A 15,431-nucleotide genomic window follows, 5' to 3' on the forward strand; every position below is an offset into this window, starting at 1 on the left:
CGTACAGCTGATCCTGCACGTGTTGCTTTTTCTATCTTTATATACCGAGGTAATAAGGTTTATATTTGTATGAAAAAAATATATATAATCCATACATATATATATTTCATAGACGTGTAATAAAATTATGTGAAGAAAAATATACAAGTTTCTGTACACAACTTGCTATAAATATCCCGTAATTATCTCCGTATACAACTATAGCAAATCTCATCTTTCGCTCATTTCAAAATATATATGTGAACAATTTCATAAACTTTCCTTTTCATTTCTTGTAATCCTTATATTAACGATATAGAAAGATTTGCGATAATTGAATACAATATCGTCTGTTGGTTTTTTAGTCTTAGAGATGTTTGGTAACTGTTAAATATATATTTAGCGTGTTACATCTAGACAAATACTGTATTGTTGATCCAATCCCATGTAGCAGTCAGAAATCAAGTAGAACGTTAACTTCGTCAGTCCTAAAATAAATGTCCAAATTTTTATTTCAAGAAACTCGTGAAGATACGAGACAGGCGTTACAAACAAGCTGATAGGTTTACCTAAACTGTCGGGTGCAGTAAATAGCAATTGATGATATCTCTGCTGACTATTTATACCAGATACTCTTTTTAGAGCCCATAATTCTCTATTTTGAATGTCGCCTAGTACCAAGAACCAGTTTTCATCTTTTCCTTTTAAAAACATTGGACAGTGTGCTTTTAAAGTTTTAGAATTGTTCATTCTTTTCAACCCAACAGTTAATGTACACTCTTCATTTCGTCGAACAACTACAGAATCGTCGTTGTCATCAAGCTTCAACGTTATCCTCTTATCGCCGTTCCAAGAATTCTCCAACATTAAATCAACAGATATTATCGGCATATTTTTAATTACTTGATGTATCTAGAAAAATAGACGTTTTAATTTTTTAAATATAGATTTAACATCTCGCATAACATAAGTATAATATAGATAATAGACATTAGAGAGATATCTTTTCAATTCTATTACCTCGCGTATTTGGTCTACCCGATACTCTCCTTCGCGCAAAATCTTTGCGAGTCTGTTATAATTGTCGCATGTGATGGAACATAATAGTGGAAGAGCCGAGTTCAACGGCGAAAACAAGTGCAAATCTTCCTTCCTTATATGTGGTAACGTCATAATTGCAGATTCATCTATCCATCGTGCTTGCACGATCATTTGAAACAGTTGCATTATCCTTAATGCGCTCGTTAACCATCCACGTTCCGCGACTGTGTCGATCATTGCCTAAAAGATCTTTCCTGTTAGTTTATCGAGTCCAAATTATAATGAAAATGAATAATACGTATGAAAGGCGTTAGTATGTCTTTCGTATATCTTTCGTAGGAATCAAATTTATTCGTACCTGTATTATTCTGATTGCTTGATCGAGCACCGATTTCAAATCGGTGATATAATCGGTGCAAGACAACGGCAGCCTTGAGAAATGCGCTTGCAGCAAGAGAAACGCTTTTGTATTTGGAGAATCATACTGATTCACGGAGTAACGGCACAGTTTCGCTAGTTCCCTAATTCAAACATTTGCGCTTGTAGATAACAATAAGCGAAAGAAGCGGATGGTGAACGCGATTCGTCACACTTTCAAAGACTTACTCGTTTAACAATTCCTCGTTATGTCGCACGGGTAACTCGTTGTATTCGTGCGAGTTGCAGAGTATACGTAAGTACTGATCCAACGTCAAGTTTTCCTCGAGCGATTGCGTAAACATCAACATCGTATTGTGCGACAAATAATAGAATGACGCTATCTTACCCATCGGTAATGAAACTAGAGTTTGCTCGTCCTATATAGGTAGAATCGTATCAGAGCGTTACATCTATCTCTACTGTATAAACCATTACGCTACTCCATTGGATTTGTCATCGTACCTCATCGCAATCGACGCATGACGAATCCATTAACGACTTTACGGTAGTTTCTACCAATCTCGAGAGATATTCGTTGATACAGTGAGGCTCCAAGATATCCAGATCGTAATATTTCGGATTTTTCATCAATCTTCGAAAATAATATGTCCACGTTAAGTAATCGAGAAACTCTTGTTTGTTCTTGACGGTGCCAGCAACGATCTCGGCATTGATGTGATCGGGTAATACTCCCATCAGACTCGACTCCACGGGGAATGGTTCGTACAAAAATTTCTTGTAGAAATTCTTCTTTAAGTCGTGAACAAGCACGACCGCCACACCGGAATTATCGAATTGCGGTCTGCCAGCGCGACCCATCATTTGGAGAACGTCCGTTATCGGCATATCTACGTAACGTTTCAGCTTGCCGTCGTAATATTCCGTGCCCTTAATCACCACCAGATGAGCGGGGAAATTGACACCCCAGGCCAAGGTGGCCGTAGTGATTAGTACCTAAGTTAACAATCGATTAATACACAACATTCATACGGCGCGGGATAGTGATTTTTACATTTTTACAATACTTTTCGAAACTGTGCACGCATACCTGTATCTTATTATTGACAAACAATTCCTCGACGGTTCTCCTGTCTCTGTCTTGAAGACCGGCGTGGTGAAGGCCAATTCCAAAGGCGAGCGTGAGCTTTAGGTTCGAGTCATTTATATTCTCCAGAATGTCGTTCATCTGTTCTTCCGGCATGTGTAACCACTGCTTGGGATTATCCTCCGCCGCGAGATAGGCGATCAGATCTAAGGCGGTCAGGCGCGTTTGCCTGCGAGAGGATACAAATACGAGAGAGGGACTGGCGGGCGCGTGTTGTCTAATCGCCTGGAAGGTTGGCCTATTCATGGTCGCCATCCGGGGACAATAGTGGTTGCCAGGAAATCCGCTGATGTGGACCTCCAGCGGCACGGGTCTCACGGACGGCCGGAAATTGTAGAGGCCCATCTCTTTGATGCCGAGCCAATTGGCCAGGTCTATCGCGTTAGCTAGCGCGGTCGAGAGCCCTACGACTCTGACCTTGTTGCGCGTGTGGGAGGATATGAAATTGGTGCGGGAGACGATCACCTCGAGGACCGGTCCGCGGTCCTCGCCCAGCAGGTGAATCTCGTCGATCACTATGAGCGCCACTTTCTTCACGTAGCTGCGCGTTTGCCAGCTCCGGCTAATACCGTCCCACTTCTCGGGCGTCGTGACGATCACACTCGCGCCGGCTATCATCTTTATGTCGGGCGACACGTCCCCGGTCAGCTCCACCACCCTCTTATCTAGCCGCTTCTCCAGTCGTATCTTCCAGTCGTTTATGCGCTCCCTGACCAGAGCTTTCAGGGGCGCTATGTAAACGACCTTCCGATCGGGATGCTGTTTGAACACGCGAAACATGGCGATCTCAGCCGCGATAGTTTTCCCCGAGCCGGTCGGAGCGCCGAGGAGAACATTGTTATCCGTGTGATACAGACAGTGGAAGATCTGCGTCTGTATCGGATTGAAGTGGGAAAAATTGTACAAGCTCTCCAAGTCTGGACTTTTCAGGGCGGTTATCGGTAACGGCTGCAATTCCAGGAGATTGGTGTGCGGGGGAAGAGTCTCCGGAAGAATGAGATCGTGTAAGGTCAACGGAAATGTGGCCTCGCAACCGAGCCAATGATCGCTCGTAACTTTCACCAAATATTGCGACGGCAACGACTCGGACAGCGGTATGGTCACGACGAGTTGTTGCTCGAGGTGCTGACAGACCATCTTCTTCGTCAGGATAAAATACTCGTGATGATAAATAAAGTTAGTGTCCGGATCCTCGATCCATATCCAGAAGGCTTGCGAATTCTTTCCGTGAACCTTGTCGTTCCAGTGGAACTGCGGGACCACGTTCAGCCGTATCCTCAAGACGGTGCGCGTGATAGGTTGTAAACTATAGTCTACGTCCAACGCGGGCAATTCGTCGCAACACTTCTTCACTAGGCTCGCCGCCCGCTGGTCCCGCAAAATATCGCCGACCTCCTTCGCGTCCATCTCCTGCAACCGATAGATCTCGAGGTCCCGTCCCTCGATCTTCTCGACGATCTCCATCGAGAGGCAATCGAATTGGCGCAGCGGCGTCAGAAAGTCCCACTGTCGCGCCTCAAACATCTTGGCTATCCGCAGCAGCCGCCTGGCCATTATCGCGTTGTTGCGCCTGAGCATGATCTCGAAGAGTGCCCTGGCTATCCGGACGGCGTTCTGCGTAACATACGCCTGATCGGATATCAATGACGCCGTGTCCACCCGACCCCTGGACAGATAGGTTTGCAGCAATATATTGACCTTACCGTGGACATTCTCCACGCCGCCTTGCGCCACGAGCTGGCAATCTTGCATCAGCTGGTCCAACTCGTTCACCTCGTCGTCTCGTACCTTGAGCTGCTCGAATTCCTGAGCGCGCGATATCATCGCCAGAATCTCCGCCTCGGTCATGACAGACTTCTGGAGCTCGTTGAAGATCTCGACCGTGTCGTACTTGAGGTAGTAGTGGCTCGCGATACGTCCCAAATCGGTCGCGTTAAGATCACCGGTGCGCGCGTCGTACCTGATCATCCGCGCTTTGTCCAACGCCTTGGCGGCCACGTCCACGAGCTCCTTTCGCTTCTTCTCGAGATTCGTGTCGTTGACGACAGTTTGATATAGCATGCCGTACGCCTGAAAATTCAATTTCATCCGTACGAAGAGGTAGGTGTAGCTCAACCATTCGACCGCTTCCGTCACGTTTGATATCGTGCCTAACGCTATCTCGGCATTCAGATTGTCGGCCAAATACGTGACGAAGCTGCTCTCGATCGGTATTTGATTCGTCAGCAGTGACAGATAGTGCGACAGCTTGTCGTGGGACGTAATGACGACCGCGTGTCCCGACTTGTCGAATTGCGGCCTGCCGGCACGGCCGAAGATCTGCAGGACGTCCAGGATGCCCAGGTCCACGTACGAGCCGTGCTTCGAATCGTAGATCTCGGTACCGCGGATTATGACCGCGTGCGCGGGCAGATTCACGCCCCACGCCAGCGTGGAGGTGCATACCAGCACTTTGATCAGGCCGTCGGCGAAGTATTTCTCGACCAGATTTCTGTCGGAGCGCAGCAAGCCAGCGTGATGTATCGACAGCCCGCTGTTGAACAACTCACCGAGATGCCTGTTGCGCGACTTTGCAAACGCCTTGTTCACGTACTTGGCCTGCCCGTCGGCAAGAAAGTACTTGAGCGTATCGTTCCGCGAGGCCAGTTCCCTCAGAACGTTCGCCGTCCTCGCGGTAGCGTTGCGCGCGTGCACGAATACCATTACCTGATGGCCCTGTCGCACCATCTCCACGACTTTGTTATAACACACGAGGTCCATGTCGGTCATCTGTTGCAACGGCTTGACGGCCTTGACGCCGATGAAGGTTTGACTGAGAGGCACCGGCCGGAAGCGATGATCGAAGTAGAACAATCCCTTGTACGGGTTGACGCGCAAAAATCGCGCGACGTCCAAGTAATTCGGAAGCGTGGCGGACAGCCCGACTATCCTGATCATGCTCTGCGACGATTCCACCTGGCGCAGGGTTCTCGCGACGAGCGCCTCTACCACAGGTCCCCTGTCACCGTGCAGCAAATGCACCTCGTCGACGATGAGCAATCTCACGATACTAGTGAGGGAGATGTCGCCCGTGCCCTTTCTCGTGACGACATCCCACTTTTCCGGCGTGGTCACTATCATCTGAGTCTGTTGGATCTCCCGTTTCGTCAGTTGCATGTCGCCGGTCAGCTCGCGAACGCACACGCCCAGAGGGCCGAGTCTCTCGTTGAAGTTGGCGGTCATTTCCGCCGCTAGGGCCTTCATTGGCGCGATATAGATTATTTTAAATTGACTCTTCTCCAATTGTCCGTCTCGAACGTTCTGCTTCAATTGATTCACCACAGCCAGCATGGCCACGTTTGTCTTTCCCGCTCCGGTCGGGGCGCAAATCAGGAGATTCTCGTTAGTGTTGTACGCCGCGTTGAAAACAATACTTTGAATTTTATTTAACGACGTTACGCCGCTGAAAGCAATTCGGCCGATCTCGTCTAGAGAAGATATCGACACGGGATCTATCTTAACGTCGATAGATTCTTGCTTCGATATCGGTATGTGTACTTGTTCGCAGAGTTCGCTATTCTCCCTTTTAACATCTTCAGCCAGCAGCAACTTTTGCCCCGACACAACGCTCGCTCGCTTAGCGCTCGCTTTAGAATCAAATACAAATGGAAAGTTTTCCTGCGCGCCTCTCTCCAAACTATTTTTCTTAGGAAATAGCGGGGCACACGAGGCTCTCAATGCTTCCCGTTTCTTAAATTGCAGCTCGATCGAATCTCTTTCCTCGGCTTCCGACTTGCCGTCTCGCTTGTTCGCCATTCGGTTGATTTTCTTTTCCTCCTTACGTACTTGCTTGCACAACTGCTTTTCCATTTCAGATTGTACAGTTACCTGGCCACTCATTATAGGCCCATGCGCAGTTGTTCGCGGTCTCTTGGTCACTTTTGCGCACGAATACGTCGATACGATGGTCTTTCGATGTTCAATAATGTATTTGATAAATTCAAAGTGTCCGCAACCCAACATATCGAACAGTTCCGTTTGTATATTTTGAGAGTTCATATATTTTAATTTTTCTATTATTATTATTGCAAAATCCTGATACGACATTTCTGTATCGCAGTTGTCGTAGCAACTTTGTAATCCTTCCGTGAACGTCGCTTTGTCAAACTACAATTGAAAGATGAAAGATGATTAGAAAATTGATCGGAGAAGATTAATTTCTTTTTTTGTTCAAGCATTCAACAGATATACTCACTACTCTCTTCTCTGTCAAAGGTTTCGTTTCACGTATCATCATAGTAAATTTATCAGTATTCGAGCTTGTCTTTTCCGTGGACATATCGTGAAGTTGAACCGTATCTGGCCACATGGCTCTGGCTCGATTATAAGGAATATCTGTGCCAAAAACCTGTGAAAAATCTGGAACATTTGCATTCTCTTTGGATTCCGATAACAATGCTATCGCTTCTTCACGACATTCCGTCTGAATTTTAGTCACTACCTACACAGGAATGTGAGAAAATATTAACAGTCAAAAATAACGTACGTTGCGCGACAAAAATCAAAGTTGTAGAATACATTGTATCATACCCGCATCATGGCTTCCGCGCATTGATACGTTAAATTTCCCGATTTTTGGCCAAGTATATCGTATTTCTTTCGCGACAAATTTTTGTCTTCGATCAATAAACGCAACGCATAAACTGTGAATTCGTTAACAACATCTGGGCAGTCGTTTGCTGGAAAAAAAAATTTTTTTTTAAATTAACGTACAAGTTATATTTAGCTGCAAAATACTTATTAAACAAAATACGTTAGCCAATAGAAAGTAGAGTGTCATTGAGTGTCGTTAGTTTTTCAAATCTAAGTTAAAAAGATCGTAGGTATTTGTTAAAAATAAAAGTATATCTTAATTATTATTTCGTACTCACCTAAAGCTCGTCGCACAATGTTTCTTAATGCTTGCAGATGTGTCATAAGATGTTTAGACGCACTTTTGCTTACGTAATGCCAATCAAGACTGCTCGTAACGTACAAATATACTAATATATTATACAAATAATACGTAAGATGTACGCGCGCGCGCGTACAAGATTTGTCGAACATTCCATACATATTTTTTTCAACGTGATATATCCATTTACCTTTTTAATCTTTTTGTCCGTTCTTCTCTTTTTTTCGCCAAGTCATTTGGTTCCAGGTCTAACGTTTCTCCTCTGCGTTCCAGAGAAGTAAACATCCGCAAAGATCTAGTGATGCGTGGTAATTTCGGCATCGTGTATTGTGTATTATCTATCAATCAAATTAGATATAATTAATACGTAATATTACATATATATTCTATACTATATACAAAATGTCTATTGCCCATATAACGTGGGTGTCGTAAATACACATACGTTATTTTGCATATCTCTGACTTGCAAACTGTTATTTGTAGGTAACATACAAGATTTTCTGCGTTACAGAAAGACGGAGAAGAGAATATTTATCATATTATTGCATAAAAAATAGCTCTTTGTATTAATATTATATTATTTGCTTTCACATTTTGAAACAGATACGCAAACCAAGATAGACGATATAACAAATGAGATTTTGCAGGTTACCAAAATTATCAAACATGACGAATTATAACCTAGATGATAATTTACAATTACATATTCAAATCAAACGCTTAAAATCAAATTGAAAGATTTAAGAGCGCACACATATAATTAAGGCTTTTATCGTCCCAATATCCCAATCATTTGACGACGGTCTACGAACAGTTGACCCAAGTTGACCAACAGTGACGAACCAGACGAACTTTTAAGTAAATCCGAGAATGCGCGGCTTGGCTTATCGCGACATTATGATTCATCATCTCAACGGGACCAGATAATATAAGAATAATACAATATACTTTTTTTATATAACACTGGAAAACTGTTCCGTACACGTAGGCGCGCGCTTCTTCTTCTTCTTCTTTAATTTCGTTGGCTCCTGCCTCTAACCGAGGACAATACGGCCAGCTTTGTCCATCCGTAGGCGCGCGCGTATGCGAATTAATATTATTAAAGTAACAGCGATAGTGATAGCGCCCCACACCACACGCCGCACGCCACACATATGTACGTTACATCCATACGACGCGTCCGAGACCTGTGTAAAAATCAGTCTTCTCACTTACACGATATATAACGCGCAATATTTCCGCGAACACACTTTGGAACGAAAACATATATTGCTCTTTCGTTTGTTTAATTATAATCTTATAATTAAGCAAGTATCGAACGTTGGTTCAAGGAATGGATCGAGTAAACTGATAAAAGTGAGTCGTAAACGCGGTTAAAAAAAAGCGTTTAAAAAACACGGAGGTATATGTCTCTCATCGGAGAAAAAGGTTAAATTTCTCTCTGCTCTCGTAAACGAGTCCGATCACGAGTCGAGGCGTCGAGGCCTCGACGCCTCGATCTCGAGGCGGAGGCGAGGACGAGGGCGAGGGGCGAGGAGCGAGGTAATCTGGAAAATATTGGTCACGCGTCAATGTCAATTTCTATCGCTACACACGCGATAAGATCGGGTTATCGGGTTTCGAATTTACACATATTTACATACCGGAAAGACGAAGCTTCGATAACAATTGAAATTGCGCAAGAAAGACCGCGGATCGTCGACTGGCTCAACCGCTGAGTGCCGATACCAATCTTTTTCCGACTGTCAGCAGTAGCAGAGTTCGTCAGTTGTCACATGTTTATACTGCAGAGTGCAGCGATTCGAATCTGCCCCTGCCGCCCCTGCCCCGTTCATTTTCTAGTCCATTCTAGTTGATTCTAATCGTGCCAGGATGCCAACGTGAGAAAAACGAATCTCTGATTCGCGCAAAGACTCGCCACTCGCCAGCGAAACCCGAAATGCTCGAAACAACCTACAACCGATAACGTTAAAGGGCTTCTTTTCCCTCGGACCTCGGATAGCCCGAGGCCCTGAAACGCGAGGAACGTCTTCGTCTGGTCTCGCGCGACTCTCGCGGTGGTCGCCAGTCGCCAGCGGTGTTTTCCTTCGAGACGGTCTGAGGTCTCTCTGATCTGAACCAGTCCGAAGACTCCGAAGCGGTCGGTCGTCGCTCGCGGTGGTGATTTGTGATTTGTGGTGAATGCGACGCGTGACCCGTGATCCGTGGATTCGCGATCGCTGCAACCGTGGCCGCGTCCCGCGATCGCGGCAGATCGCGGTGGACGAGCGTCGAGCCTCTCGCACGTCGCACGCTTGGATCGCTTGGAATGAGATGGAATGAGATCGCTTCCGCCCGCGCCCGCGCCGCCGTTGTCGTCGCACGGTCTCACGGAGTTACATCCTCGCAAATGACGCAGGCCGAGTTTCACCGCCACCGCCGCGCGCCGGACGCTCGTGTTTGGCTAGGAAAAATGTCCGAGGACGCGAGGAGTAGCGCGGCGACCTTCCTCCGCCAGTTCCGCCGTTGACCCGTCGCCCGCGCGGAGAGAAGAACGACCAAGCCGCCAAGCGTGCGGAGGAACGCGCGACGCGTCTGAGCGTCTGAGCTGGGAGCTGGGAGCACTCCTCTCCTCCGCTGACAGCGCTGACCGCTCTCTTGACTCCAGACTCGGTTGACTCGATCCAAGGATCGACGGATCGATGAAAGCGGAGACGAGGCGACGCGACGCGTCTCGCTTGATTGAGATTATCGCCGAGCGTCCGCGGATCAACCGGAGGAACCACGACAGACGCGTAACGATAAGCTGAGGTATCTTGAGCCGTCGTCTACTTTTACGTCGCGTGCCTTTCTCGCTTTTCCCTTCTAGAATGCCAGTCTCTCTCGTCACTCGTTCTCCACCTCCACCTCCAAGAAGGGCAAGTGGAACTTGCCCTCTCGAAATCGCCCATCTTCCCGCAAACTTGCTTTCGCCGTCGTTACCTACCTACCTACCTACCTCTCCAAGATTAATCGGTAAGCCTAAACCGATCTCGCACCTCGCGCGGTCGACGATTCGGTATTCTTGTCCCTCTGTCCTTGGCATTCTCCGTGGAAATCTCCGCGTGTCGTTAGCGCACCAAATCTTACGTTGACTTGAACGTCGAACGTCCGCGTTTAATCGAGACGAGTCGTCGATTATGCGACGAAGCGGAAATATTAGGATTTTACATGGACGACGAGCGCGACGAAAGTAATAATGCCAGTTATCAATGTTGTCGTTCTTCAGCTTTCCATCGAGACTGCCAATGTAAGACTGAATTACTGATGCGTGGCATAATCGTCTTTGATGTCAAGCACGTTCAGCATCAATGGGAAACTGTTTTTCGTGCTTCAAGGTGCCACTTCCACCGTCGACCAGCGCTGCGCACGCGATCGTATCGGAGCACAAAGACGGTAGGTACAACTGAAATGTCAATATCGATCTCTCGCTTTCTTCCATACATAATTACATTTTGGTAATCAAGTTTGTTTTTTCTTAGCTTTCGTTGGTTAAAACTATACGTGCAAAATGATTCGGTCGTTAGTTTCGTCAGTTCCGACTATCGCTCCTTTCGCGCTACGTAAATGTAAATGTAAATTTACAATTTGTTTTTCGTCACCTTTCGTAGAAACGATGGAACTCAGAGGTTTGTTCCCAAATTCTTGCCGGCACGCCGGTTCTTTCGTGCCCGAAACACATGCGAACGGGAACAGAAAGTCCACAAGTACGTTACCTACGATTAATAATGTAGGCTCGGATAATTGCGGATCTCTACCTAATGCGCAAAGTAATCTGCGTTTGTCGCGAGGATTCTACGCGCGATTGCAGCCATTGGGACGATCTGGTACGTCGTCGGGTCTTAATTTAAATACCGAACCTAGGCAACAAAGGGAACCATCGGAGAGCAAATTAAATGCCCTTTTCGACCAATACAAGGTACGGCATGTGGCGGATACGCACCGATTTCTATTTAGATGTGTGTGTGTGTGTGTGTGTACGCGCTAAAAGAGACGCTGCTATGTAAAAATTAAGAGAACGTTTGTGGAGATTACTGTAGCGAAAAATTGCTTTATAATTTGAGATTATTAAGGATTACGCGATACGCGTGACTAATACGTATCGTGTGTTTGCTTTAAGGATCCTCGCGAAGATGTGATATTAGCTGACGGTGTAGAAAGACTCTGCGATGACTTACGATTGTCACCCGATGAATTTAAAGTACTCGTGCTCGCATGGAAGTTAAATGCGGAGCAAATGTGCCAATTTACGCGCCAGGAATTTGTCACGGGATTAAAAGCGATCAAGGTCGACGGTATACGTGGTATACAGGCACGGTTGCCCGAGATCGTTCAAGAATTGACGATCAACGGTGATTCGTTCAAGGATCTCTATCGATTCACATTCCGATTTGGCCTCGACGTGACGTCTGGCCAAAGAATCTTACCGGCTGATATGGCGATCGATCTTTGGAGACTCGTTTTCACGATACGCGAACCTCCGCTCTTGACGAAATGGCTCAACTTTCTCGAATGTCATCACATCCGAGGGATACCTAGGGACACTTGGAATATGTTTCTAAACTTTGCCGAGAGCATCGGAGACGATCTTGGCGCTTACGACGATGCGGAAGCGTGGCCAAGCTTGTTCGATGACTTTGTAGAGTACGAAAACGACCAAATGAACCAAAATATCGCTAAAGATGACATTGCGAAAGATACTTCCGTCGACGAAGCTTAATGTTCTCGTATTAAGAAAAATGACGATGAGAAGCGAAAGGATTTGTTATCTTAAATCTGACTTTTGAACGGGATCATCTGGAATTATCCCGCAATTGATATTTTATTCTTATCGGTATGATCGAGGAAGCGACACTCCTGATTATTATTATTATTACACTTTTTTAATATCTATTTGTTATTGCGTCATTCTGTTTGTACATATATATTCGGTACTCTATTTCCTTATGTAAATATAGCCTATTTTGTGTAATATTTAATTGCCTGTACGCGTGCGTGCGTGCGCGCGCGCAAGATGCTAGAAATACGCATAGAGAAATCTCCATATTACAAATTTTAATGTGCTAGCGGCATATTGCGTGTTATATATTTGTTTTGTACGAACAAAGCACGTTTATTATCGAAGTTGTATTTTTACACTTTGAACGTAACGATATGTATCTAACAACGTGTCACGTTCTATGCAATTAATACACGTGCTTGTAATAATGAGCGTGATGAACAATCCGTATCGAGAGATATAATTGTGCTTATTTATTGTGGTCAGCTACGCGAACGCGCGATATCAGATAGATTCTTATCCGTCTTACGAAATGGTATTTTTACGGAAAATCTTGGAACGCATACAAATAATTGCATAAGACTATCGCTTTTTTTTTCATTAAGTTGTGATATATAAACAGCGTATTTTTGAATTATACATATGAGTAAAGAAGAGAGATACAAGATTATGAAATTTTGATACAGCGATGAATAGATTACAGCTTTGAAAGCAAATAGAGCTGAATATTGCCAATATCGTGATATCCGTTTGTATATTGAATTATATTTATACCGCGTGGAAAGATGATGAATTATACTATTAATCTAATAAATTGGAACATTAATTTTTAATTCACAGATATAGCATTGTTGCGCTGTAGATCCTTCTTTGAAATCCGCGGCTAAAGGGATTGCGTGTTTCCACGTTATAATACTATCAAACGTGGAAAATGCTAAAACGCGTTATACTTTCAACACGGAGAATTTTAAGTCTATCCTATTTATACGTTAACAGATTAAAATAAGTGTTGAATTTTATTCAACTTTTGCAAATTTATATTAATATCTGTAGAAATTACTTTTGACGAGTCGCAAAAAATCATAGATCGAAAGAAGGATATTGTGCAAGAACTGACGTTAATTGCGCTACGGCACGTCCATAAATTCGTATTGTAAAAAGAACGTTTCGATGCAATGTGGAAATTCTATATTTAAACTAAAATCTCTATAGAGAAATGATAGTTTTAGCAGACAGTCCTGAGAAAATTCTATTCAAAGGAGTTTGTTCACGGAAACGCGAGAAATGTAATTTTACATTTGAGAAGAAAAGCTTAGAAAGAATTCTCACGATTCGAATTTGTGATACAGCGAATATAAATATATACAGTCCCCAATTAACATTTCTTACATCTTTTGGACATGTGAGAGAACAAATTTAAAGCTATATATATATAGTACACAAAAATTTTTAAAATTTACCTCGGATTAACTACATTGATGTATCTTGCTAGGATATATAATGTTGCATATTTAAAATTTACACAAATATACTTAATGTAACGCGATGTGCTTGCTATAAATTTTGGTCATGTGCAACTCTAACATTTATAAGAATATTGCGAACAATGGAAGGTGCGTACTAATTTAACTTTAATTGTTCCTATTTATTTACTTTTTTTTACTTTGTTTTTATGAAAAGTCTTAATAACACGGTCAGAAAAAGATATATTAACTGATGAGTAAGCCAATATGTAGTGACTTGCATATTATTAAGAATGTGGAGGTTTCTTTTACATTTCGCGAGCATATAAGATTGTTTATATATGTGTATATAGTGCCATGTCTTTCTGAGACGACAAGGAGATCTCGATCGAATTAATATCGTGATAATTTATTGAAAAACCAGGATATTACATTGGTTCAACGAGAGAAGCTTACATGACATATAGTGCAATTCAATCTGTTGCAAATATATATATATATATATATATATATATATATATATATATATATATATGTATATAATACTGTAATCTCGTCAATTGCAAATAGTTTTTTATTTCAATGTGAGCCTGAAATGAAAAAGAGTTGACATTCTACAAAATCTACAAAGATATATTTTCAGAAATATCGCGCTTGAAAATATTCACCGTCCTTTTGTCCAGTGTACCTGATATGGGTGCAATTAGTATAAAAGGCTTGGAAGTACGATTTAGATTTTGAAACGACGTTTAAGCAGAAAATTCAACAAAATATATATCGCGATATATGTTTAATATCTCTAAATTTCAAGTATTATTTATGTTAAGGAAATATTATAATAATTTTTCACGTTATCGTTGAACATGTATTTATCTCGTATTTTATGATTACTCTTCCGATTTTTTAAACTTGAGTTTATAAAGTTTCCACACTCCCTCGAACAAATTGTGTGTGTATTTGATACAATTTTTTAATATAATTTCAGTGACGATTTATAATTGAATATGATTTGGATTGAGGTTATTGATATGATGACCGTGTGATATATAAATTCACTTGGATTTATTCCAGAGTCGAGAATTCTCTTTGCGTCGGCATGATCTATTAGCTAATAAAAAATTTTTTTAAACATGTCCTAAATATATATGAATATGCGCTATACTTTCGATAAAAAGAGACAAATTGATATATTTTTGCGTGGTCTATTTGCTGCTTGCTGCTGCAGCATTTCACTGCCCATGAAAAGCCACCTTAATGCCCGTACCACACTAGCGATTGGCGATTGCATCTACGTCTTTTGACCAATCGGAACGGAAATCGCGAATCTCGCAATCGCCAGCAGCTACTTTGCGATTGGTCAAGAGACGTAAACGCAAACGTAGATGCAATAGCCAATCGCCAATCATTGTGCCGCTTTTCCGTAAGAACCACAAGTTTATTGGCTACCGCGTCGCTTCTTGTGCCCCGCGCAGCAAGAGTTCCGGGGGGGGGGGTCGATAAATCTGTTCACTTTTGTAATTTTCGGCATTTTTCACCTCATTTCAAGATACACAATCGATCCCCTGTAGCGTCCTATGTGCAAAGCCATAAAGGTTATTCTACATAGAAGTCGTAGTCGTGAGTTGTAAGAAATTGACCAATCACAATCGAAGTTGAGGAGAATATCCAATCTGTGATTGGTCAATTTCT

At 43.3% G+C, this 15,431-nt stretch overlaps 2 protein-coding genes across 8 annotated transcripts; one reads left to right on the plus strand and one right to left on the minus strand.

Moving 5' to 3' along the window:
- Positions 1–83: 83 nt before the first annotated feature.
- Positions 84–9,265, minus strand: Obe (activating signal cointegrator 1 complex subunit obelus). 5 transcript variants are annotated; one of them, XM_077407221.1, is made up of 13 exons: positions 9,125–9,262; positions 8,234–8,668; positions 7,669–7,816; positions 7,456–7,544; positions 7,115–7,263; positions 6,780–7,025; positions 2,489–6,691; positions 1,903–2,394; positions 1,627–1,817; positions 1,379–1,541; positions 1,000–1,260; positions 549–891; positions 84–467 (listed from the first exon to the last, which is right to left on the minus strand). In XM_077407221.1, the coding sequence occupies exons 2-13, from the start codon at positions 8,235–8,237 to the stop codon at positions 379–381; spliced, it is 6,378 nt and encodes a 2,125-aa protein (XP_077263347.1). In that variant the 5' UTR covers positions 8,238–8,668; positions 9,125–9,262; the 3' UTR covers positions 84–378. The 5 variants fall into 5 exon arrangements, with proteins under 5 accessions (XP_077263347.1, XP_077263346.1, XP_077263351.1 ...); XM_077407220.1 differs by having other exon boundaries at positions 8,234–9,028; positions 9,125–9,254; XM_077407225.1 differs by lacking the exon at positions 8,234–8,668 and having other exon boundaries at positions 9,125–9,265.
- Positions 9,266–9,345: 80 nt separating this feature from the next.
- Sccro3 (defective in cullin neddylation 1 domain containing SCCRO3) lies at positions 9,346–14,814 on the plus strand. 3 transcript variants are annotated; one of them, XM_077407234.1, is made up of 4 exons: positions 9,346–10,271; positions 10,729–10,895; positions 11,111–11,418; positions 11,620–14,814. In XM_077407234.1, the coding sequence occupies exons 2-4, from the start codon at positions 10,811–10,813 to the stop codon at positions 12,217–12,219; spliced, it is 993 nt and encodes a 330-aa protein (XP_077263360.1). In that variant the 5' UTR covers positions 9,346–10,271; positions 10,729–10,810; the 3' UTR covers positions 12,220–14,814. The 3 variants fall into 3 exon arrangements, with proteins under 3 accessions (XP_077263360.1, XP_077263361.1, XP_077263362.1); XM_077407235.1 differs by having other exon boundaries at positions 10,838–10,895; XM_077407236.1 differs by lacking the exon at positions 9,346–10,271 and adding an exon at positions 10,314–10,475 and having other exon boundaries at positions 10,838–10,895.
- Positions 14,815–15,431: the final 617 nt, after the last annotated feature.

This window comes from Temnothorax americanus, unplaced genomic scaffold (genome assembly GCF_048541705.1).
Source record: "Temnothorax americanus isolate GAGA-0224 unplaced genomic scaffold, ASM4854170v1 Scaffold22, whole genome shotgun sequence".
NCBI lineage: Eukaryota > Metazoa > Arthropoda > Insecta > Hymenoptera > Formicidae > Temnothorax > Temnothorax americanus.